General features: G+C 41.0%; 1 protein-coding gene across 2 annotated transcripts; it reads right to left on the bottom strand.

Annotated features, from left to right (window-relative positions):
• Positions 1 to 367: 367 nt before the first annotated feature.
• Positions 368 to 25,091, bottom strand: st6galnac5a (ST6 (alpha-N-acetyl-neuraminyl-2,3-beta-galactosyl-1,3)-N-acetylgalactosaminide alpha-2,6-sialyltransferase 5a). Of its 2 annotated transcripts, XM_026998265.2 has the most exons (5): positions 24,933 to 25,091; positions 23,936 to 24,130; positions 8,836 to 9,248; positions 2,259 to 2,366; positions 368 to 1,846 (listed from the first exon to the last, which is right to left on the bottom strand). In XM_026998265.2, exons 1-5 carry the CDS (start codon positions 24,945 to 24,947, stop codon positions 1,600 to 1,602), a joined length of 978 nt encoding a protein of 325 aa, XP_026854066.2. In that variant the 5' UTR covers positions 24,948 to 25,091; the 3' UTR covers positions 368 to 1,599. The 2 variants fall into 2 exon arrangements, with proteins under 2 accessions (XP_026854066.2, XP_026854067.2); XM_026998266.2 differs by lacking the exon at positions 2,259 to 2,366.

The raw sequence follows: 25,091 nt of genomic DNA, 5'->3' as shown, positions 1-25,091 counted from the left end.
ATCTCACAAGTCCATATTTCTGGATGGTGTGTGTCAAGCTAGGGCACGGCTGGCCTTAGGAGGGATTGTATTAAATGTTACTGGCATTAGTTACATTATAGTTAAATTATAGTCATTTAACTATAATGTACATTTTATTCATTTTATTTTAATGTATCATATATGGGAAGCTGATTCGTAGCGTGTAGGCCGTCTAATATCAGCTTCATACATCACCAAGATCAGGAATAATTTCAGCATCCAGCACAATTATCAAGCAAAATAAGATATTGACATGTCCTACAGTGTAAGTAGAAGGAGACTTATGGTATTCATCACAGCACTGATACTCTTTTTAATTACAGCACAAATTGTACACGTCATGCTGTTTGGATAGTACAGCCTTTAATGAATTCTGATCATGATACTCCATTTTTTAATTTATTTTAAAATAAATTTACATTTACACAGAGACTAAAGTCCAGGAAATGTATGTAATTCAGTAAATGACTGCTATAGGCAGTTAAAGCTATCATTTTGCTTATATTTCTGTTCCATTATATTCAATAGGAGCTAATTTTCCATCATTAAATTTTCTTGCTTAAAAAATTAAAAGAAGTTCAGTTTTGGTCTTTAGTCATTATGAATTTAAACCACTAAAACTTTAAGCCACCAACTTCAATCAATGCCAAGATAAAGTAAATATGGCTCTAAAACATACTTTGTTGTTTCATTAATACTGTAAATGCATTTCAATAACTTTGCATTTGCATATGCATTTTGTTTTGTATTAATTATTTTCTAGAAAGTAAAGTTCATTTTACAAAAGACATGACAAATCCTGAGAATTCTGCAAAGTAAAAATAATGACAGTCTGTTTCTGCTCCCAAAAATGAAGAAATAAATAGATAACTGAAGTCTGATAAATAAGATGTTCTCTGTAAATTGATTTCTATGAGATTTGATTTTTTATATTTCTACTATCTCCCTAAAACCTTTCTGCACCATTAGTTTTTCATCTTACAGGCAACCTGCTTATGACTAACAAAGTTTCTTTCCCAAACATGTTTGTGATAAATGATATAAATACCTCTGTTTACTAATAGCGCCGTGTCAGAGATAATGCCGATATCATCTAGGCAGTGATGACTGTTTAGTTACTTTGTTTCCATAGAGACCTCAAAGCTAATATGATGACATTTTTCCCAATTCTTCTACAGATGGTGGGAATCTGAGTGTTTGGCAAAAACATAATGGCCTTTAAACAGTGCCCTGTTGCACATCATCCATCCTGTGTTGAATATGCCCTATAACTGCAAGTATCATCAGCTTCATCTTTTGTGGATGAACAATGTCCACACACTATAGCACAGATCAGATAATCACATGATGCTAATTGAGCATGTGATTTTCTGATCATTCCAAACAGTCGAAAATGAAGCCATTATAAATCTACAAAGGAAATGTGTCCTCCTTGAAGTTGTCAGATAATGCACATGTCCTCTCAGTGCCTGCCTTCTCATAGTCAATCATACAGCTGTGTGCACATGGTGATGTTTATTAGCCAGCAGTCCAAGTTCCGCACAGCAGGGTATGCTCTTCTGAACACACAGGTTGCAGTCATGTCCTCCAGGACTGAGGCAAGACTGTGGTCCCTGTGACATTATTAGGTAATGGCGCTGGACTCCAGTCCGGCTGGTAGAAGTGGATGTTGAATGTCCGTGCCCAGTTGGCAAAGACCCGCTTCTCCGTGATAAAACGGTGATGACTACCGCGTCGCCCTCGTTCATGAGAGATGTACATGGCACATTCATCAGGGCCCAGGGGCTCGTAGTAGTGATACGGGACAGAGGGGTGCTGAGCCTCCCTATGGAAACCAAAACACACAGTATATAAGGCAAGCAGTGCCCAAAGTTAGCAGTAACTGAGGAACTAGGTTCCCAGATTCCCAAATTAATCTTGAGCTGAGTATCTGTAGGCGAGGCAATTAACCTGAATTGGTTCAAGAATACATTGCTATAAGCAGAATGAATTGATTTCATGTAACACTACAAGGCTTCAAAATGGCTTGGGAGAGGTTCTGCCTCAATGGAGAAGTGTATTAAATCATCTAATTTCTGCCCCTAGTTATTGTAAATCTGAAGTTGGTGAAAAGCAGGGCAGCACTGACATGGGTTGGATGTTAAATGGTACAACATGGTGCTTCAAGCGAGATAGATTGGACTTCCATGAAGTACCCATTATGCAGATTACATATTACGCATTATGTTTTCACTTACTTGCAGAAGTCTGGAGGCACCATGCCGTAAACATTTATCCGGTCACACAGCTCAAGCGCTATGGTCATTGTGAACCAACCTGTACTTAACCAAGAATTAGATATCCTCCTGAGAGAGAAAATGAGTGAGAGAGGCAATATAGTCATTAAGGCATTGACTGATTGATATTCTATCATACAATAATCTATAAAAAAAGGAGTAATTAAATGATTGCGGACGATGGTTATTTCTGGTGAAAGGGAACAGTGATACACATGAGTACAAGTATCAGTGCCATTTAGTAAAGATGTCCATCTGACAGCATCATTTCTATAACTGAGCATTATCATCAACTGTTCATCAACTGTGCCTTCCTGGAAGCTCGTAATGATATTCTGACAAATAACATAACAACAGAGGAGAAACAAACACCATTAGGGAAGAACAGTGCAGGATGTGATTGATTAGGTGGTCTGATTGCTGGTGAATTACCACCACCTGCAGAGAGCTGCCCATCTGGCAGCTGTCACATACATAATCTCTTGTGTATGCGCCAATGTGGAACTCAACATCACCACCACCACCTCTCTGTGCTTTTCTAGATGTCTTGATCTACAACCTGGAAATTGGCCTTTAGTGTGGCCTCAATAGCCTTGAAAAAGATCAACAGGTTTGCATTGTACAAGTAGCTCATTAAGTAGGGAGAGGTTGCCCTGTTTGTGCAAGAGATTGAGAAGATCTTGCCTTTGCTTGTGATAGAAATGACTGGCATTACAAATCAAACGCAGTAGGCACTAGAGTCTGTGATGTACTATACTGAAGTCTCTCTCTACACCTCTGAGTAAAAGATACTGGCCTCTGAAGGGTTACAGATACAACTACGGAAATATTGACTTGTTCTTTGGAATTAGCCTTGGGGAAGATGCTACACTCTAAGATGCGTTTACATTAGCATTACATTAACACAGTAGTCAATTTGCCATCTAATGCTGAATTGGCTAAATTTCACTTGTTTCCCTTGTCAGTGTCAGTGACTGACAGAGTTGTCTACTTTAGTATGTTTCAGAATCCACTGATCTGGTTTAAGGTTGAGACTTTAGTGTATATTCTAAGCACTGTGCAGGTGGTGTGGTCCAAATAATTGAGTGACCATGATCTTTAACCAACAAAGAGTGTTGAGACTGCAATTTCACATGCACACAAAAAAAGAGCATATTGTCTATTCCTAGTCTTAGAGACCTGCAGAGTAGCAGGCCAGGGTTATGTCTCAAGGGACAAACTGCCTAGTTTCAGAGGGGGCGTGGGGACGCTGTCCATTCGAGTCACACAACCAGTCTTGGCTAGTCCTAGCTAGAACATGGGGAAGCATGCTTACAGCCTGATTTTTGCACCAATTTTCCAAAGCAATCCCTGCCTTTGGGGGGTGGGGGGATCAGTACTGTTTGATGCAGATGCTACAGCTAATCACAGCGGAACACATCTGACGTGTGTCAAAGAAGTGCTGAGGCTGGGTTCCTTTTATTTGAGGATTATACGTGCCTGACAGTGTTTAGCGTGGTCTGCAGCACTTTGAAGAATGGGGCGTGTGCGCATTCTTTCAAGGGTGGGATTGCGTGAGTATGTTCTACCCTAGGAGGAGAGTAAGGGCTCCTTTTTTGATCGCAGATTGCTTATCACTGTTCAAGATTAGTAATCTGGATAATTCAGAGGAACAATGAGCATGTGGAATAAAACTTTAGCAACCCAAACCATGATTGTAAAAAACATATGGGAAAGTGATAGATCATTGGGAAATGTTGAGGACCCTATTTATGTGTTCAAAAACAATAAGTGACAGTCTTCCAATCATTTGAACTAGACTGCAGGATATTGTATGTACATTTTGGCCAAAATAGAACACAGTAGATCCTCCAGAGCTATTTTCCAGTGTGAGCAGACATGGATGAACCAGAGACCAATGAGAAGAGGAAAAGAAAACTTATACACCACATGGATCCAATTTCCACGATGGGCCTGTTTTGTGTAATTCCTGCTGGACTCACTGCCTCACCTGCGCTGAAATGACTGAAACCAAACCACTGTGGGCTTTCTTCTCTCCACAGAGACACAATAATTTGGAGTTGGTATAAATGCTTCCAGGCAAGCCTGGATTCTTTTGTGCTTGCTTCTTGGCACTGCGAGCAAATCCTCTTTGAGGACTCTTAAAATTACGTGTTGCAAAAAAATTACTGCTGCCAGTTCAATATTACAAACGCTTGGCAAGACGAGCAAGAATAAGCCTTCATCCTTGCAAATTAATTTTCACTAAGTCTAGTCGTCATGGTCTGATCTGCTTGTTTTTTCAGATAGCGGTAGCAGCTGGAAGATCATTGATGTGTTATATTAAAGCACCGAAACAATATTCATTCATGTTGTCCTTTGTGGACCTGTGTCTTTGCACATCTCTTCAAATATGGCAAATTAATAGGATTTCTTTTTAAACCAAGGCCAAACTGTTTTTTTCAAGTGATCTGTGTGTTTCATCTAGGCCTTTAGTGCTATTTCAGTGTTTAGGACAGGCTAAATAAAAGGTTTTACATATCTGCTAACCCTTCAAAAATGTGCATGAAAGCCAAAGAAGAAAAAAATTCTTTAATCTATGAATTTGGCCTTCCTGCACCTCATTGATATTAACCACATTTAAACAAGCTGAGAGTTTTGTTTTTTATTATAGTTTTCTCATTCAGAAGAGCCAAAGACGAGTGACAGCCTTGAAGTTGTTGAATCAATAAAGGGCCTGTCAGAGTTGCTCTGAACAACTTTTGACAGGTCAGGTTTGACAAATGAAAAGATGACCAAAAAAAAAAAGGAAAAAAACCCCCACAGTAGCTGCTCGGCCATCTAACACTGGCATCTTAGAGAGGCCTCGTGGAAAGTGGCACATGTCTCAAAACTCTTGCCAGCTTTTCATCCTCACATCTTCCTTTTACTTTTTTGTCACTTCAAAATATCACTCCAGGCAAAAAAAAAGAAGATGAAACTGCACCACTGATCACAGTTTGACTATAATGCAGTAATAATATAGAAATAATGAGTTGCAGGGCCACATATACCCAGCACCAATCTAATCCAGTGTGTGATTCAGACTAATTAATCACAGGAAATATTTGCATTGCTTTTGTAATTAGTTGCTATGGAGTTTGCGGAAAAGGTCTGCATCATTAAATTAGGTTGATTAGCTGATATCCCATGTTGGTATTGCATTTCATCATGACACATTGACTTAAATACACACACCTGCACTCATGTACGCATGCACAAACAATGCCACATGGTCACATTCAAATACACAAACACATGCATTCTCTGCAGTCTTTGTGATCAGGACTACAAGGTGACATTCTGCACAATTATGAGATGATTACAGCTGCCAGAATTTCATAAATAAACACAGCGCATTCTGTTCAAAGCACACACTCTATATTACAATTGAGTATATGTGCAAACAACACAAAGAGATCACCAGAATGGGAATTTAAGCTGTCAAAACCTTCAGTCCTTCAGATTTCCCTTCTGATTTCTTTTGCAGCAGTCTCTTTGCAGAAGCTTGGTGTGTGCTTATAACATGAGAATGACAACACCTCAGGCCTCTACATAACTCTACATAAGCCTTTTTCTTTACAATGCACAGTGGATCTCTCACAATGGATCCCTACTACTATTAAAAATAATAATAATAATAATGACATTGTTTACAAACAAGTTGACTGATTTAGTGAAACAAATATTAACATAAAAGAAATAATATATTTTGAAGCATTAGTACTAAGTAATTGAATAGATCACAGCTGTATGGGGATATAGTAAGTAAGAGCTCAAACTCAGCACTTCAACAGTTTTACAGATAACAAGTGTACTGCTGTTTGATGATCTAATTGTTGAGTGATCTAACTGGAGTATATCTAATTTATCATTTTACAAAGGTGGTGAGGTGGCGAGACTATGAAGATAAAAAAAATCCAATTCTAACCAATGAAGAGATTTAAGAGTCAGTGTAATGTGAGCCCTCTTTTGGTTTGTAAATTTGTAATAGAATTCTATGGTAGGTCAAAAAAGAAAATGTTACAGTAATCCACCATGACTGTCAGAAAAATACGTGCAGGGATCTCACTCAGCAACGAATGAATGTCAGGACCTTAAAGATAACACAGAAGTGGTAGTATGCTATTTTGCAGATATCACTGATGTAGTTATTGTAAATTCTCAAAAATGAGTCCCATATTGTTGATGCAGATCTTTCATTTTTGGCCTTCAGAAGTGGCAATATCCCAGTTTCTCTGTGTATCATATACAATAACAAGAGCTATTTGCTTAATTACAAAAAATTAATTATTACACAAGTTAATATCAGTGACACAGTCAGACAGGTACATAATAGGCTAGAATCAGGTGCTTAAAATGTCTAATATCCTATATTCTTTCTTTTCTTTTATATAAAGAAAAATATTTTTTCTTTTCTTCGAGTGCACTTATAACCTTTGTGCGGCTTTATGTTCCAAAAACAGTTATAAATAATTTTTACATGACAATTTTCCAACTTCTCTTTATCAATTAAAATTAAACAGGCTACTTCTATTACTGTGCCTTAAAGACAGAGCTCTGGTCTGACTGGCTGCCCTGTTTTTGTGCCTATTCAAAAAGCACTCTTCAGAGGTGAAACACGCCTGAGAACTGAGGTGGCTTAGATTCCATATATCGACTGTATGGACCGGGGGAATAAATGGTGTGTTTTGAATTTTTAACAATTTACATATTACAGATAAGGCAGGTTGTTTTGTTTATACTGACAGTATATTGTATTTATTAATTATAGCTGGCTAGCAGAAGCACAGATTAATTAAATAGTTAAATGCCCACAACCACTTATGGAGGACCTGAATAGTCTAGAAAGTCTGAATTCAGCAGCCTGTCATATAGAATTGTCTGGCTGGATGTAGCAAAGTCACCACAGAGCTCTGAAAGAACCAACGCACACAGCTTACCTTAGTCTGTATAACCTCTCAAATCACTGAAAACCTTGAGAAGTACTGGGTCAGTGTTATGGCAGACCAGAAAATGTGACAGAAATGTTTTACATTAAGGTTGTGTTCTGGATAAATGCTATCCTTCCAAATTATTCTGACAGGAAATCAAGGAAAGGTTATTAAAGTTACTAAGCCCAGAGGGTAAAGAGTGCTTTTCTTCAGCAAAGGCCTATTTCGGGAATATATGGATAAACTGCGTGTCGTAGTGATTGACAATATTCTAATGAGTAGAGAGCATGTTTAAAAAAGGCAGTAGTTAGAGAGTCAAGAGAAAGCTATAAATACTGATAAAACCTTTTTGAGTGCATCCCCATCAAAAGCTGACAAAGTGCACAAGGGTTAGTTACTGGCCTATCAGGGTGAAGAATTTCAGAGAACATTGCAAGTTCTGTTGCATTTATCAGTGAATCTATGAATAGTTGTGAAATGGGTATTTTGCATCAGTTCAGTAATTGTTAATCAAGTTTGAGCTGCAAGCTCAAATTCATGTTTTTATTACAGGGCAAACTGTGATTTGTGCATTTGTGTATCTCCTTTATGCTCTATTTTATTTATTTGTCAACATTTTTTAATGACAGGTTTATTCCTTTATTTCTTTGAAACTGACGGTCTTAATGATCACCGGGACAACAACATGAATTCGACATTCAGTTTTCAACTGAGTACTTCATGAGGAGTGTATGGGAAGATAAAGAGTGTAACATTCATAGAGTACATCTGAGATACTGAAGTACCTGATAGTTGTCATTATTTCATTCATTATGTTCTTCCAGATTTACATTTCAAAAAAGACAATAGTGGTGAAAAACAGCAGCAGAAACATCGAGACTAATGTTTGTGGGATCCTAATGTCTAAACCTTGTGCAATGATCATGTGTAGATCCATATGAATATTAAAATCTCCAATAGTAAAAGCATGTTCAAGGAAAGTTCAAAACCTAGAAAGCGTTTCCCTGAGCCCCTCCAGAAAACCTGCACTGTGTCTACATGGCTTGTAGATAACCTGCAATGAGAACATGCTGAGTACTGGCGAGAGGTTTTAAATGTACTGCAAGGTTTTCAAATGTATAAAACACCAAGCTTCAGACATTCTGTTGGCTGGATTATATAAAAGACTTACCGGTCAGTGACCGGTCATACAGAAAGGAGGATTTAAGAACCTGGATGTGTACAGTAGTTTGTTTATGTCCTAGGCTCTGAAGAAAATTGTGGTTAAAGCTAATTATCAGCAGTAAATATTAATTTGCTTAAACACAGAAAACTGGCACCATGGTAAATCGTTTTGACTCTGGTTGCTCTATGTCGACATATTTTCTGCAGCAGCAGAAAAACAGTTACTTTTTAATTGTATCATTTTTTGTAGTATCATTGTTATAGTGTGTACTTATGTGCTATATAGTGCCTTACACGCAAATAGACACTTACTGTCCAGACAAACAGCATAAAATTTATTTGGGTGGCTAAGACTTTGTAATGTACAACTGGCCTCCAACACTCAAGGCCAACACATTTCACAGTAAGCGCATTTGACCTACCTATCTTTGCCCGTTTCCCTCTTGAAGAGCTCATCAAACTGCAGCATCTTCTGCCAGGAGATGATATACACCTTGAGCTTGGGCAGCACCTGGCTGACCAGACGCAGGTTGTTGTAGACGAGGCCCTTGCCGTCACGCCGCATATAGCTGCTGGGCCCCCAGAAGACGAAGACTGCGTCCTGGCTGGCATCGAGCAGCTGCCGGCGGGCGCGGAGCACACGCTGCATGCTAGAGTGGGCCACCACGCGCAGGCTTGTGCGGCGGCCCACGTCGGCACCGAAGCTGCTGGCGGCTGGCGCGTCGTTCATGCGGATGACACACTCGGCGCGGTCGATGTCGGCGCCACGCCCGCCACCCGTCAGGTGGCCAGAGCTGGTGACCAGTGAGCAGCTGCTGCAGTGCATCTTCAAGGGCTGCGGTGGACAGAGCGAGGGATGGGGGCGGGGCAGAGGCAGAGCAAGGGCAGGGCAGAGGGGAATGGGAGTTACAGTGTCTGCCTTTCTTTGTAAATTGAAAAACCGGCAGCTTGCGAAGATGATCTGATTATATCTCCTGAGATCATCTTCTTCATGGCCCGTACGATAGATTAACCACAGCCTCAGGAATGGGCGCCATTATCAAAATGGGAATAGGGCAAACAGCCTGCTCCAGTTCCACTAACAATACTACATACACAAACATCGCACTTGTGAGGGAGAAATATAAAGGTGCCCATATAGCTGATAACAATTCAAGAGCTTCGCTGGCCTCTCATTACCTTCTACCCTTCAGTTCAGTTCAGGACTTCAGCAAGAGGAATTTCAGCACTAAAACATAAGAGACAAACCATAGCAACAATGACCCAACAATACAGCATGTAGGCAATAGGTGTGTATCACACTCTCCATTAGCATGCCTGGACATAGCCCTGGCCAGTCGAGACCCTGTGAGTCTCAAACATGGTGGATTTACCAAGGCACATTGCCCTTTCTCCACACCTCCACATTCATACCAAACACCATTTTACTGTGCATACCACCCCTCCCACAACCATCCGTTCTTTATGGCTTTTCATAAATTATTCGAATCCCACATAATATGCATTATTGGTATTCAAACAGAGATAAAGGCACACCCCTTCCACTCTGCCTAGTAATACAAAGTGGGGGAGGGGGTTGTTTTTTGGGCCTGTCTCCATTGCTCAAGGAATTGTCTCATTTATTGTGATTTTTTTCTTTCCCAGTTGTCCCCCCCCAAACACACACACACATACACACACACACACACACACCCACACACACACACACACAATACCCACAGCCCCCACCGTTTTTGCAGTTTAAATGAATGATATGCAAAGATCCCACACAAAGCTGTGCAATTTGTCCTGGATGGCGGCATCTGCCGTGAGAGAAATAATAATAACAAATGGAGCACTGGAGCACTGAGCAGCCTGTGGGTGGTGGCTGCCTTGCGGCATTTGCATGCCTTTCCTACTCCTGATGGCCATATCTCTGTTTCACTTGTTAATGGCATTCGTGCCCTCCAAACCCCCCACCCACCCCAAACGCCTCCTCCCCCCTGCTCCTCACTACCACCCCCAGGTCACCGGAGGTGCCGGAGCTTCTCTGCTGACATAATGTTTAATGACGCCAGGAGATAATGAGCTCCTGGTGGCCCCACATGAGCTTCCTGTGTTTCTTCCAGCAATTCTCTGCAGCCCACAGTACAAAAAAAAAAGGTAGAGAAAGTCAGGACCAGCTGCACAGCTCAGCTCTGGAGACCCATTCTGTTCAGCTGAAGAGTGTAACAGAGGCACCTGTATGAGGACACCGTTCAACGGCCCATTCGGTCTCTACTCTCCCCATCGGCGCAGGGCACCCGCGGAGAAGTCTGCGGACTGGCCGAATGTATTTCCATCTGCTCCAAAAAACCAGGGAAAACTAGCCTGCAACACCAAAATCGGTCATACCCATGTTCCGCACGAAGGCGTGGATGGAGCAGCTACAGTTCCGTCCTAGCTCATGGCTATGATGGTGTGTGGCCTTCACGCACTGAGTAACACACTAGACAGGGGCTGAGATGGTGACAGCAAACTTAGCTAAATGTCATCTCCAGCCTAACAAATAGAGTAACCTTGGTAAAAGGGCAAGTGTACAGTATGGCCAGTATTCCACTGTGGTGTGAGTAGCAATCTTTTAAGCAAGGCACTTATGGGCCTGACCTGAAACGAAACAAGTGGCCTGTATGAGGTCCAGGATTAGACACTAAGTCTAGCCACTTGTGTATACGGTCAAAGGTGTGGAGGTGTGACATATTGTGAGCTGTAGTGACAACCTATTACCATATGCCAAAGGAATATTTCAGTCAAACAAAAGTGAGTAACTAGGAGCATTGCTAGGGAGTTTCATTCAGTGGCTTAACACCAAATAAATGTTTCTTTTGTTTCTTCTCGAACAGGTGATGTCTTGAGCAGAACATTACATGGGGAGTAAACTGATTAGATCTTTATTGAAGGTAATTAAATAGAAAACTACACCGCTTTTAAAAAGAGATCAGAGGGTGGTCACAAAATGAATGGGTGGCCAAAAAATCTGGTTAATTTTACAGAAGTTCAGATGAACGAACTAAGTTCTAAGTTCTGAAACTGTATCTAAAGCCTGACTATGCAGAGAGCAATTCTGTCTGTTCCTCATTTCACAGATAACCCTACAGGAACCATCTGGCTTAATCACAGATATGTTGGCAAAATGTATTCACTCTTATAAGAAACAACTTTGATTAGAAAATGGAGGTGATTTCAACCACAGTTAAAGCATTCTATTAGTGAATGTCCCACTATAACACAAATGTTGAAGTCTGACGAAGACATTCTACAGGCTGCGCTGTTCTGTGGTGACAATAAATTGTAACTTTGTGAAACCATGTTATAGTTCAACTGAATGAAGATTTTTAGATTAAATGCCCAAAATATAACACTGACTGTGAAAATGTAATGTTGTCTCAACTGGTAATGTAAAAACAAATAATAATAATAATAATAATTTTATCATTTATCATTTAGGAGATTAGTACCTTGGCATTCCCCTGTGGAAACAAGCCAGACTAGGTATCTAGTTATTAAAGTTACATTTGATAATATTTTAGTTGTTGGATGAAAATGAATATTATCATCAAATATAATTTCCAGTACAAATAATACCGACTATAAACTTTTTCAGTAGGCGTTCTGCATGGTAAGAAGGCATGATGAACCAGTACATCAGTACAATTCGTAGTTGCTTTTTCCATTATAAACCAAGAATGAATGTCATCCTAGAGATGACAGAAAGACCAGTATGGCAACATTTTGGGTAATGTGCTGTATTTTCTTGCTCCCATTGTACCAAATTGAAATCTCGTTTTTGTTCTGATGCAGTAATCATCTCTGCATTATTGCAGTCAACCATTAGTTTTCAGACTACATTTTAGCTTGGTGCTTTTTATTTTAATTTTCTAGTGTAGCAAAATGAAAAGCTAAAATGAAAATGAAAGCTGATTACATTAGATACCAACATTATTGAAACCATTTTTAAAAAGTGATAGTGTCTTCAAAAGTGCAACACTGCAGAGTCAATACTTTAATCTCGTATCATCCTGCTTTTCTTCAGTAACATTTGTTATTTGGTAACATTTTGGTCTCTTTTCTTTTTTTGTCTCACCTCTACCATAAAAACAGCCTGAGGTTCTTAAACCTCTTGGATCCTGCACATAATGAATTAACACTTCAAACATTTTTATGCAGCATACATGATAAAAGTATCTTAGCTGTAAACTCCATTACCCATAATCCCCTGCCTTCTGTCTTGGCTTCACCACTGCATAATGCTCAGTTCTGTGTCTGTGGTAGGACTAAGAATCCTTAAGAGTTTTAATTGCCACTGTGACCTGTAGTTTGTCAGTTTGAAGCAAGGACTTGTGTAACAAGTGAAATGTGAAAATAAAATCAAATGGAATTGACTAATGTACTTTCTAATATGGCTTTTAAAATGCTAATTATACATGGCAATATAAATTTCACTGAGCTGTATCATAATGATTGAAGGTCAGAAAATTCAAAGAAACGTATAAAACGTCTTCTCATAAGTCATAAAACTATTGGTCTTTAATACTCTGCAGGCAGTCTTAATTCTGAGGAGAAAATTAATGTACGAATAGCCTGAATGAGAAACACTCATGAAAAGCAAACGTGCTCCTATAAATACTCCCTGCACAGCACATAATTGTATAACCCAGCAGGGCCCACTGTAGCCTTCTAATCATTTACTTTAATTATCTCAGCTTGTTTAGTGAGCAAGTGCTGGAACACATACTAAGGAACACAGAAGAGGCACAAAGAGTGAGAACAGTGGCCCCTTCCCGGCCGTTTCTGAGGGGGTGGCGGGGGGCTGAGAATCATTTTGAAATGTGCTATTGAGAGGAAATCAAATTGCATTCGGCAAAAAAGGGTGGAAAGAGGCTCAGGGGCACAGTCGATTAAGAGCCCTGCTGGGAGAGTGTTCACTCTCGCTCACTCCCTCACTCTCTCCCTCACTCACTCACTTTTTCCTCATCTGCCACCTTGCTGTTTCCCACAGTGTGGTGATACAGTAAGCTAATGAAGGAGACATGACCAGGGCATGCTGACCTTACGGAAACCAAGATGCAATTAGATGAATCTCCTCGGCCTCCCGTCATCCCCCCTCTGATGGCAGCCGCCATCGCACCTTTCCAGCGTAAGCTCTTAATTAGACACAAAAAAGCTTTTTTCTTCCCCCTTTCTTGACTTGGTGACAATCCCTCTACAAAAAAAAAAAAAAAAAACCAGCAGCATGGCCCAATTATCCAGAACCACACACGACCTAGCGAAGGGGCGAAGGGCGACAGAAAGCCCAGCTGCATAAGGATGGAAATGCTTCAGCATTTGGTATACAGAGTATGCAAAACCCCACGTTACATAAAGATATTGATAACATACAGGAAGAATAAAAGATACAGGGCGTAATGTGAATCTGTAGGCAACTTGAATGTGGGCGAGACATGCCCGTGCAGTCTTCACAGAAGTGAATTCGCAACCATCCTCCTCTTTGTAAGTGGCATCACCAGCAAACCAATCCTCTTCTCCTCCAGCTGTAATCTGTAAGGTGGAGAGGCTTTTCTCTGTCTCATAGGGAAGGCTCACATCCCCACAGCAGGTGGACAGAGAGACAGAGGGAGACAGTGAGACAGGCTGATAGATGAAGGCACTCCCTGGTGAGATGATTGCTGTACCTCAGACCCAGCGGTGCGCCCTGCACCAGGGTCACAGGGGCCGTGTTGTTGGAGAGGCAAGATTAAGAGTGCCTGCGTATACCCACCAGCTCTTAAAAAACAAGCTCTCGGGGGGGCTTGCATCTACGCTGGGCTTTATATCCCTGAGAAGAGCCCCCAGTGATAACAAGCTCTCCCAAGAGAAAATAGTATCTGGAGGGATGGCAATCACAGAACAACCAAAGAGGAGCGACAGATCAAGAGTTTGAGTTGAAAAGGAGGTGTAAAAAAAAGGGGCATAAGCCTTAGCATGACAAGAGAAGATTCTAGAAGCAGTGCATTGAAGTAAACTTTCAATACTCAGCCATCTGACCCCAATTACCATCAATAAAGTAAAACAACACAGAAAAAGTGAAGTATCACATCTTATGTTCCCTTAGAGGCTTTTTAGTGACTTAGATATGACAGGTTGCCCTGTTGAAAGAAAGCTACAAACCTACTAGAAATCTATATACCTAAACATGTCTCTACAGTGCACTATACCAGCTATTTGGCTTATATGGCTTGTATGTGTAATATTGCACTGACGATGCACGGCACAGCCACCACGAGCCAACATGAAATGAATGTGGAACAGAAGAACCATGAGTTTTTAAATTACCTCATTAAACCCGATATGGTTTAATATGCTTTCTCCTTGGTGTGGAATGTGTAAAAATCCCCATTTCTGAACTGGGATACAGAACGCCCACAGTGACATCCTTGTCCAGCTGTGCAGATTGTAAAGCTGCAAGCTTATGATGATCGAACCATTTTCAAATTGACGATATTATCATTATGATTTTATAATTTTGTTCAGTATTCACTCTTCAGATTCTATTGTGTTCCAATCCTTCCTCAGTCACATATTAAAGACCACAGGAACAATCATTCCAGAAAGGTTAAATACATTGAGAAATCACTATTATGTACAGCTGTGCTATAGCTGTACCCAATGCAATTATCGCAGCAATACATTTTATAGCAAAGTATAAGCCATCACTAATGTCTACAATACTGCATTCTAAAGTCAAATGATTAACTCCTGAACTTTTGTGTACAATGTATACTGGCCTCTCAGGAGTGGCCTGGTTTTGACCAAAGCCAATGTGTTATGTTATCTAGACACTTATATATATAAGTGAGAGAGAGAGAGAGAGAGAGAGAGAGAGAGAGAGAGAGAGAAAGAAAGCTGGCTGGATCTACTACATCACAGGCAGGACCCCAGATGCAGGCTGTGTAAAGATGCCCCCTGAGACAATCCAGCACAACGGGATGCAAAAATGCTAGCAGGCAGTATATACAACGCTATAACCAAGTGGCTGACATAGTATACCAAAACATCTGTGCTGAGTATGAGCTGGAAGTTCCGAGGTCAAAGTGGGATACACCCCGGAAGGTTGTGGAGAATGACCATGCTAAGATCCTGTGGAACTTCCAGATACAGACAGACAAAATGGTAAACACTGTTTGCACAATTATTAGGCAAGTTGTATTTTTGAAGATTCATTTTATTATTGAACAACTACAGTGCTCTCGGTCAATCCAAAATGTTAATAAACCTCAAATCTGAATATTTAAGAGTAAAAGTAAGGTTTTGGCTTTATGAGGAGAATATTTATGTGTGCAAAATTATTGGGCAACTATAAGTGTGCAGAATTATTATGCAACTAAATGAAATACAGAAAATTTTCATATCTCACTTGTTTATTTTCATCTGTTGAAGTGACAATAAACAACTCAAAATGTACAAATAAACATTTCTGACAAATAAAAAAAAAAAAAAAAATCAGTGACCAATATAGACACCTTTCTTTTCAATAAGTCATAAGCCTTCCATTCATGGAGTCTGTCAGTTTCTTAATCTGCTGATGATCAACTTTTTGTGAATCAGCAACCATAGCCTCCCAGACACAGTTCAGAGAGCTGTTCTGTTTTCCTTCACCGTATAGCTCCCATTTAAGAAGGGCCCACAAGTTCTCAATAAGGTTTGGGTCAGGTGAGGAAGGGGGCCATGTCATTATTCTTTCATCTTTAAGGCATTTACTGGTCAGCCATGCAGTGGAGTACTTTGATTCATGCGATGGAGCATTGTCCTGTATAAAAATCATGGTCTTCTTGAAAGATTCAGACTTTTTCCTGTACCACTGCTTGAAGAAAGTGTCTTCTAAAAACTGGCAGTAGGTTTGAGGTTTACTTTTGAGTCCATCTTCAATCTGAAAAGGTCCAACTAGCTCATCTTTAATAATACCAGCCCATAGCAGTATCCCACCTCCACCTTGCTGGCGTCTGAGTTGAAGTAGAGCTCTGTTCCTGTTACTGATCCAAACACAGGCCTTTCTATTTGGTCCGTCAAGAGTCACCCTCGTCTCATCAGCCCATAAAACCTTTTGTCTGTCTTCAGATATTTCTTGGCCCAGTCTTGACATTTCACCTTATGTTCAGTGGTGGTCGGGTTTCAGCTTCCCTTACCTTGGCCATGTCTCTGAGTACTAAACACCTTGTACTTCTGGACACTCCAGGTAGGCTGTAGTTCTGGAATATGACAGCAGTGGAGGATAATGGGTTCCTGGTCACTTCAAATTTGATTCTTCTCAAAACTTTGTCATTTCATTTGCATCTTTTTTTCTCAACACGTTTCTTGCGACCCTGTTCACTATTTGCAACAAAACATTTGATGTTCTTTGATCATGGCCCAATATCTTAGCAATTTTAAGATTGCTGCATCCCTCTGAAAGACTTTGTACAATCAGTTAATTCTCTTTTTTGGCCCATGTTTCCTGAGGAAAAGATTATTATTAATAATAATAATAATAATAAATTATTATTATTATTATTATTATTATTATTATTATTATGCACACCTTGATATAGGGTGTTGATCTCCTTAGGCCACACCCTCCATCATTACACAAATACACATCACCTGATATATTAAATCCAATAAGCATTCAAGTTTATACAGCTTGGAATTGGAAAATAAAAACTTTATGATATGGTCAAAATACTCTCTTCTCTTCCTTGTGTATTGGTCATGTCTTTTATTTATTGTATGGAATTATTGCACTGTATATATATATATCTGAAATGACAATAAAGCCTTTTGAACTTGAACTTACTTTTGCACACAGTGTAGCTAATCAACCTCCCAAGCATATGTATGTATATATGTATGTCTGTGTGTGTGTGTGTGTGTGTGTGTGTGTGTGTGTGTGTGTGTGTGTGTGTGTGTGTGTGTGTGTGTGTGTGATGAGAGGCTGAGGTTGTGACCATGAGATGCGATGGTGGGGTGTGTGAGAGACACACATCCTTGAAGTTACGTGGCTCTAACCCCAATGATTAGTCACACACACAGTTGCTGCATCCATTAGAGGTGTTCTACCTGCCATTACCCCTGCAGGAGTACACGCACACACACACACACACATCCACACACTCACCAACAGTGCCAGTCATTTACTTCACAGCTCTTTATCTGATAATTATAGTGATCGTCGACTCCTGTGAAGCCCTACACTACAAAACAGATCTTAAAAAGATAATGGTCTGACGGGCCATGTTTCCTCTCTTTGGGAGTATTAACAACCCTCCTTTTAATTATTTTTCTCTCAAACCTCTCATACCTCTCAAACTGCTTACCATACACCTGCAGTGGTTTGGCGATAAAGAGTGTCACCCTTAGCGACATGCGCAGCACATGTGGGCTGCGTGTTAACTGACAGTGATGGTAAACTAAAACAACAGCCTTTTAAGCAACAAGTGCATGCATAATATACATTTGAGTGTGCATATTGATATGCTATACATTAATCACCACTGCACATTAAATTTATATTCATTCAGACACGTAAACCGATGGGGCTTAATTCTTGCATTTCTAAGCCATTCATGTCTGTCTTAGAAAAATGCATGCGCTCCCAGCCCATTATTAGAAATACCTTCTATATTCCTACACTCACTGTCTTAAAGGGTCATTTTATAGCTGTACAATTACAGACAGCAGCTCATCCGATGCCACACACAGGTCACCAGCCATTCTGTACCCTGAGCATTACTGGTCTGTCTCTGAGTAGAGGACCACGGCTGACCGGATATTCTTTGACAGTTCCCAGCACAGCATTAAGAGATCTCCAGCAGTGACACAGTAGCGTGCATCACGCCGGCATGAGTGCACAGTGCTGGAGATACCATGCTGGAGTTTTTACGTGTGTCAGTGTCGATGCAGTGATGACAGTGGTCTGTCAACCGAAATGTATTCATCAAGCACCAGTCCTTTGCTCAGAAATTGATGAAGAATTGAAAGAAGAGTAATACAAACTCTGCACGGCAACAGACATTTTGTAGTGTCGTGTCTACACCTGCAATGTGTTTTTAACGAATAATAAATAATAATAAATTTATAATAATTTAATGTGTATAGCCTTACACTGACAAACTGACAAATGAATAAGATATGAAATATTTATATATCAGTTATAACCATATAAGGCTAAAAACACCACTGTGCTAAGCCTTCAGACCATGCTCTAACAATCTCACTTGTGTAATAACTTCACCCAGCACATACACTCTTACCTCTCAAATGGTTTGCCTGCCTTCTGCGCCTCTCATTTAAGAGCTATAATCAGGGATTCACCATCTCCAGCTCACCCCCTCATCTCAGAGGCTGCGGTCTCCCGCGGATCCATCAGTGCCCTGATCCTGAATTTCTGTCAACTCCCAGCAGGGCCTCCGAAATATGCATAAAAATGGAAGACAGTGCTCGGCATATACAACAGAGCCTGTGAATTCCCAGACAACAGGCTGTCAAGGGTGTTCGAGGCCGTGCTATTGTGAGGTGTTTTATATTGTCACGCTGTAACCGCTGCTGAGTTCCGCTGACGGCGCCCGCCGAAGGCTGCCTGGTGCATGCCATGCTTATTAAGGAGTACCAAGCTGTGGGTAACATGGGTGAATCCCTTTGCCAGCGCTGCTTTTGAGATTCCTCGGGACGAGAAAGCATCGAGATGCACTGAGAGCTTTACTTTTTTAAAACCCAAACAGGAATGAGGCAGAATAAACAAATACAAAAATGAATATCATCAGATGGAAACAGTGGCATGATTAAACTGACGCTACTTGAAATACTCCAGTGACTGTAACTTATCACTTTGCAGTAGCGTCAACTTAGCGTCCTTTCCCCAAGTCTAAAAAGCAGCCAGGAGAAGCTCCAGAGTAACAGGGACTTGGCGGAGCTGTAATTAATAGCCTCTACATGCAATATGCTGCTAATCTCCTGGGAAATGTTATCGGCATGCAAACTTATCACAGCCAAATTACACAGAAAACATAAATGATAGCTCAATCTTTCCTTTTCTTCAGTGTGAAAGGCAGTGTCATCGATCACACCTAAATAGGCCAACAAAGCCTCTGGCCCTGGAAACGCTGTGAGGGTAAAGGGAATGTGTTCGTCTGTGCACCATTTCTCATTAGAAACCCCCCGCCCCCCAAAAAATGTCTGATCCAATAGTATGTGCTCTGTATCCATCTCTGTAGACTTGTACTTCGAGTGGAAATGTCCTTGTAGTCAAACCGTTCACAGTCTGTGAGCCCACTCCATTCATCCGGCCAGATTCCTCTCGAACCGAGACTGGAGGCTGACAGCTCACCAGACGTTAATGGCAACATATGTGAAAGTTCCAAGAGCCTGCGATTTTGCCGTGTAAGGTTTTTTACGGCAACCTCGACGAAAGATGGCCGTCTGGGTGAGGATGCCGGCGGGTGTTGCCGCACAATTACTCCAACGAGGGAGTGTTTATCAGAAAAGGATGCAGTTGCGTGTCCTGGAATTGTTTCCCCGGATGCCCTGGGCTGGATTCCCCCTAGGGCTCACGTCTGCTTGGCAGGAGATGGCTTCTACAATGGCCATGTCGCAGTGCCAAGAATGGGCGTGCCAAAACAGCCAGGCTCTACAGCAGTTTCACGAGAAGAGTAAGGAGACTCGCGTGGCTTTGCTAAGAATATCTTCCAGAGTTCTTAAATGCTGCAAGGTGGAATTGAGCCACAGAGATTCAGCAGCACCTTTCTTGTTCATATACTGCTGACATATCCATCATACAGCATACAGTTAATCGGCATATTCTCATTCAACTATGAGATCAGTCAGAGAGCAATATCAACACAGCTCCTGAATACTCTCCTCCGTCGCATCAAGGATTATGGATTTGTTGTCTCATTACAGAACTGGGTCCATACAAAGAACTTCAGCTTTAAAAGGCTAACGGTCAGCTCCAATCAAGGACTAATACAGTATGAATTGGCAAGCTATTTCAGGGTCCGTAGCAGAAGTTCATTTCCAGTCTCACAAGCAACGAAGGGGAAAGGAGTCTGGCAGCATCTTTTTGCATAACCTGCCCCTCGCACACGCGCACACACACACACACACACACACACACACACACACACACACACACACACACACACACACACACACACACACACACACACACACACACACACACACACACACACACACACACACACACAGTGTCTGCCCAAAGCCTATGTTCCATAACATCAAACGGGTACACGAGTGCCCTCTCAGTCCACTTACACCTAAACTGCATTCTCCTGGGCTTCAGCAGTGAGTCAAATCCGAGTGAAAGTGTGCAGTGGTGTAGAGCTGAAAGCTGAGAGCTGGCAATTCTGCCACCACTGGAGACATCAGGCTGCAGCTCTGTGTCGAGAGAGGACCCTCAGGACCCTGCTATCTCCCACTCTCTTTCTCTCTGCCTTTCTTTTTCTCCCTCTCTATTTCTTTTTTCTCGCTCCCTCTTGCTTCCTCCTCCTCCTCATCTGCACCCATGCTCTGCAATGGAATAATTCCAAGGAGCAGTCATCCAGCAAATGAAAGGCAATGAGAAGTGGACAAGCCCCAAGCCTTGGTCCTCATGCCAGCCACCCTTCAGCTGACGCAGCATTAATCAAACCAGTGAAGATAAAAGGTCAACTTGATGTTCACACTGAATGGCTAAAGCACTAAGTACTAAGACAAATAGGTTTTATTAACACTTGATTGCTCTTGACTAATGATCATCTGTATCAAATAGTCTCCATGCACACCATGCCTGGAGTACATGCTTGTCAAATCACAGACAATTGTACTCTGATAGTACATCATACCTCTTGATATCATCACACCTGACCATGATACGTACATGCTGCAGCAGTGGTAAAGCAAAAGGTTGCACAGGTTTAAACCTGCCCACCTTCACTGCAATGGTAATATGCTTTAGGGTGGGTAACTCCAAAACAGATTCCCCACAGCATTCCCTGGTCATTAACCTCATGGGTTGTGGAGAGGGTCTGCTTTTTCAGCTGCTTTTGAGAATTGGAAGAATTCAATCATTAAAAAAAAATAAACATTTTTTAGTGTGCATTATGAAATCTGTATTCAGTATTCAGGGCTTCTCTCACAGAAGAAAAGAAAAAGTGGACAGAGTAGGTTTGCTTGAGAGTATGACAGTTGAATGCATCAAATATCCTATAAGATTCAAGACCAAGGCCTCAACATGCCTCTGTCAAGCCATAATCCACCAAAACAATCCTGCCTCCTAGCAAACAGTGCGTGACCCTCACCGAGTTCATTCATCAGAGTTCTCCATTGCCTTTTTACGTGTCTGGTGGGATAGGATATGCATCTGAGCTATAAACCTTACACATTTTTCAAAGATGTGGCTAGATTTAAATATCGGATCTGGTTGAACATGTTTTAATTTTTTCATGCCCAGGCCCTACAGAGCAATACTGTTGTCTCACTTGCAAGAAGTACTTGCCAAGTCCTCATGCTTTTTTCATGCGGACTGTGTTAGAATTGCTAGTGCTTTTAGCAAACCTGGGACCTCCTGGAGAGCATGATTAGAAATTTATGGGCGATGCTCACTGAAAGTGCTTTTTCCCTTCTAAGTTATACTTTTCCCATCAAGGTTAAAATATGACTGGTGGAAGCTGTGGCTAAACCTCAGCTTGTTTCAGTGGCCAGAGTCTTACAAGAAACGCAGATACCGACATCTCATCCAACCAGTGATATGAGCCTAAAGCTCTGTGTGACTCAATTACCAATTACCTTCTTCAACCCAACAACATATCTCAATGTTTTTCAGAAGCTTTTTTTTTTTCTCTCTGCTTGAGATTTAGTTATAGACATTTTACTGTAATTACCATGGCTAAAAGATTTTGCTTGCAAAATAAATGTAGTTTGGTCTCCTTTGCTGCTGAAGATGGAGAAAAAGACAGCTTGTGTTGTGGACGCTTGTCAGGGTTGGGGGGAAAACTCCAGACAACAAAACTCAGCTGCAGAATGCCCTCCACTGAGCACCAGGATGGGAGGTCCCTGCTAATAACTGCTGGAGAAACTCTCAAATTGAACCACGTAGTCATTCGGGGTTGTCAGCACCTCACCGACAGCACGCTGCCACTTCCCAGCACGACTGGTTGCCTCGTCTTAAACCTCCAGGAGCATCCAGCCATGTCCCTGCAAGGCTACAGTACACTCCCACCATAAAGAAACACCCACTACAGAGACACGCCCACCGCAAAGACACGCCCACTACAATGCAGACAGACTCCTCACTGAAAGGAGAAAAAAAAAAGCGACACTCACCGGCAGAAGGGTGAGTCAAGCGCCGTCGAAGAAAGGAGAAGAGGGATTCATCAATAGCAGATGAAAGAACACGGCAAAGAATTTTCATTTGAGCAAAGGCTGACATGGCTAACAGTAGGTGGATATTGAATGGCTAAACTGTGATTAATGGCAGATATATGGAGGCAGGTATATGGATATGTGTGTGTGTTTGGTTTTTCACAAGTATGGGTAAATATACACTTGCCATCCACTATAGTAGGAACCTTCACTTACTGGATACTTTATTCTGTCCATTTCTGTACATTTTATAGAGGACGGTTACAGACCTGATGCCATGTGTTTGTGCTCCCTGCTCAGTTCCTGACCGCAGAACAACTGCTGACCGCATGTCATTTGGGTGGGGGTGGGGAACACGACACAGAATTGATGCTGACATGACATGGTAGTGGCATGATCCATGTTTGTCTGTCACAGCAGTGTTGCTTGCTGCATTAGATGTGCCTGTGTCAGTGGTGGACAGAGGAGTGATGTCACTCCAAAAGGTCCCAGACAGCAGTGGTGCTGTGGTCGTAAACTGACTGTTAGTGGCGGCTTGGAGGCTGGTTGTCACAAACTGTGGCAGTTAGATGGACCGTAGACTATAAATGTTCCATAGACTGCAACTGTACACCTAACCAATAGTTATTTCTAATAAAGGGGCTGTTGAATGTAGCCTTGCTAATTCCTTCAGTACTTTTTAGATGCATTCCATAAGCTTTCAAGGTCCCATGGTAGGACTGCTACAATTGTAATGAAAATAAAAGCTCTTCACTACTGTGCCAAAAAAACAATTTCCCTTTTAACATAAAAAAAGAAAGAAAATCGATTAACTTCTTTTTATTGTCAAATTAGCTTTCTAAGCATTTGCATCTCAATACAAGCATCACTGAAATGTAAACAGTGCTTAAGTTAAATGCCTATGAAAAATGCCACTAATTAATTTTCACTGAGACATTGCTTACCTCATTATTCATTTGATTTGAATTCATTACTACATTATCGCTAGTTTCTGGATTTTAAAATCACAAATAAATAAAAATAAAAACTGCATTGTAGCTATTATCCTGGTCAGTTAACTAAGCAAAGACTACTTGAAATATCTAAATAAAGACTTGTTACCCACTGCTAAGTAGACTGCTAAGGACTACTTACACTGTGGTCAATGATACTGATGTAGCCCTGCAGAGGTGAAGGCGCCTTTTGCGTCTTGCTCGAGACTTTTGTCGGATTTGCCGTCTTTTGGGCGGACGCGTTGTTAGAACTCCCGGCGTCATTGCTGCTGACGTTGTATACGACGAACAAGCTGGTACACATGGTGATAGCTAGAAACGCGGCTGCCCCATGGCGCTAGAAAGATCAATAAAACAGTCATAGTCGTGATATCATGATGCGGCATGTAGGCTCGTGGTGGTGTTTGTGCACCGATGTCAGTACTGCCAAAAAAAAAAGAAAATTAAAATACTGCCAATCGTAGTTCTATACTAAAGACACGAGCTTGTAGATTGCCAATAACCTACAGCCTAGAACGCAAACTTATGAATGTAAAAATATTAGCCTACACAAAAACTGTTTTTCGGATGTTGCAAATTACATATAAACGACGTTTGCATTAAAGACAACAAACTTCTAAAACCAAAACAAATAAACAAACAAACAAACAAAAACAACAACAACAAAAACCCTATCACAGGTAGATTACCGGTTGCTTTGCGGGAACTATGTCATATCGTATCCTAATCTAATTACGGAGCATTGAGGTAAATCGATTTCAGTTATGGTTACTCAACCTCTGAACTAAGCTTATTTAAATAATAGCCAGTGTAACAAATACACAGCACATTTAAAATGTATACAAATTCTGTTTTCATTTGTTCCAGAATTTACACTTAATTTACACTTAGCACAACAGCCTAAATGTAACATATTTCATATTTAAAAAAAATCAATCACAAGAAAGAAAAAAAGGCATTGTTTAATGCTCGGTTCTATTATTCAAGATCAGTCTTTTTTTGTCTTCGCATATAGGCTACAGTCCAAAGAAACAAGACCCGCAGTAGCCTACTTCAGAAACAATGCTTCAGACACGCGTAGCTTAGTTGGGACGACGGACCATACGAACAATTTAAAATGAAAAAAAAAATCATATTACCATAGCCGTCCTCATTTTGTAGATCGGTGGAATATTTCCCCAGATTTGCACATACAGTTCCACTTTTGTCAATAAAAGAGTACTACATTTGATTACGCTGCCATAACGCTCCCATCATCAGTTGCACAGCCGAGGCAGCGTTCTCTCCACTCTCTGAGA

This window comes from Electrophorus electricus, chromosome 18 (assembly GCF_013358815.1).
Source record: "Electrophorus electricus isolate fEleEle1 chromosome 18, fEleEle1.pri, whole genome shotgun sequence".
In the NCBI taxonomy this organism is placed as follows: Eukaryota; Metazoa; Chordata; class Actinopteri; order Gymnotiformes; family Gymnotidae; genus Electrophorus; species Electrophorus electricus.
Note: the sequence above shows the minus strand (reverse complement) of the source record. Positions and strands in the feature narration are given on the sequence as shown.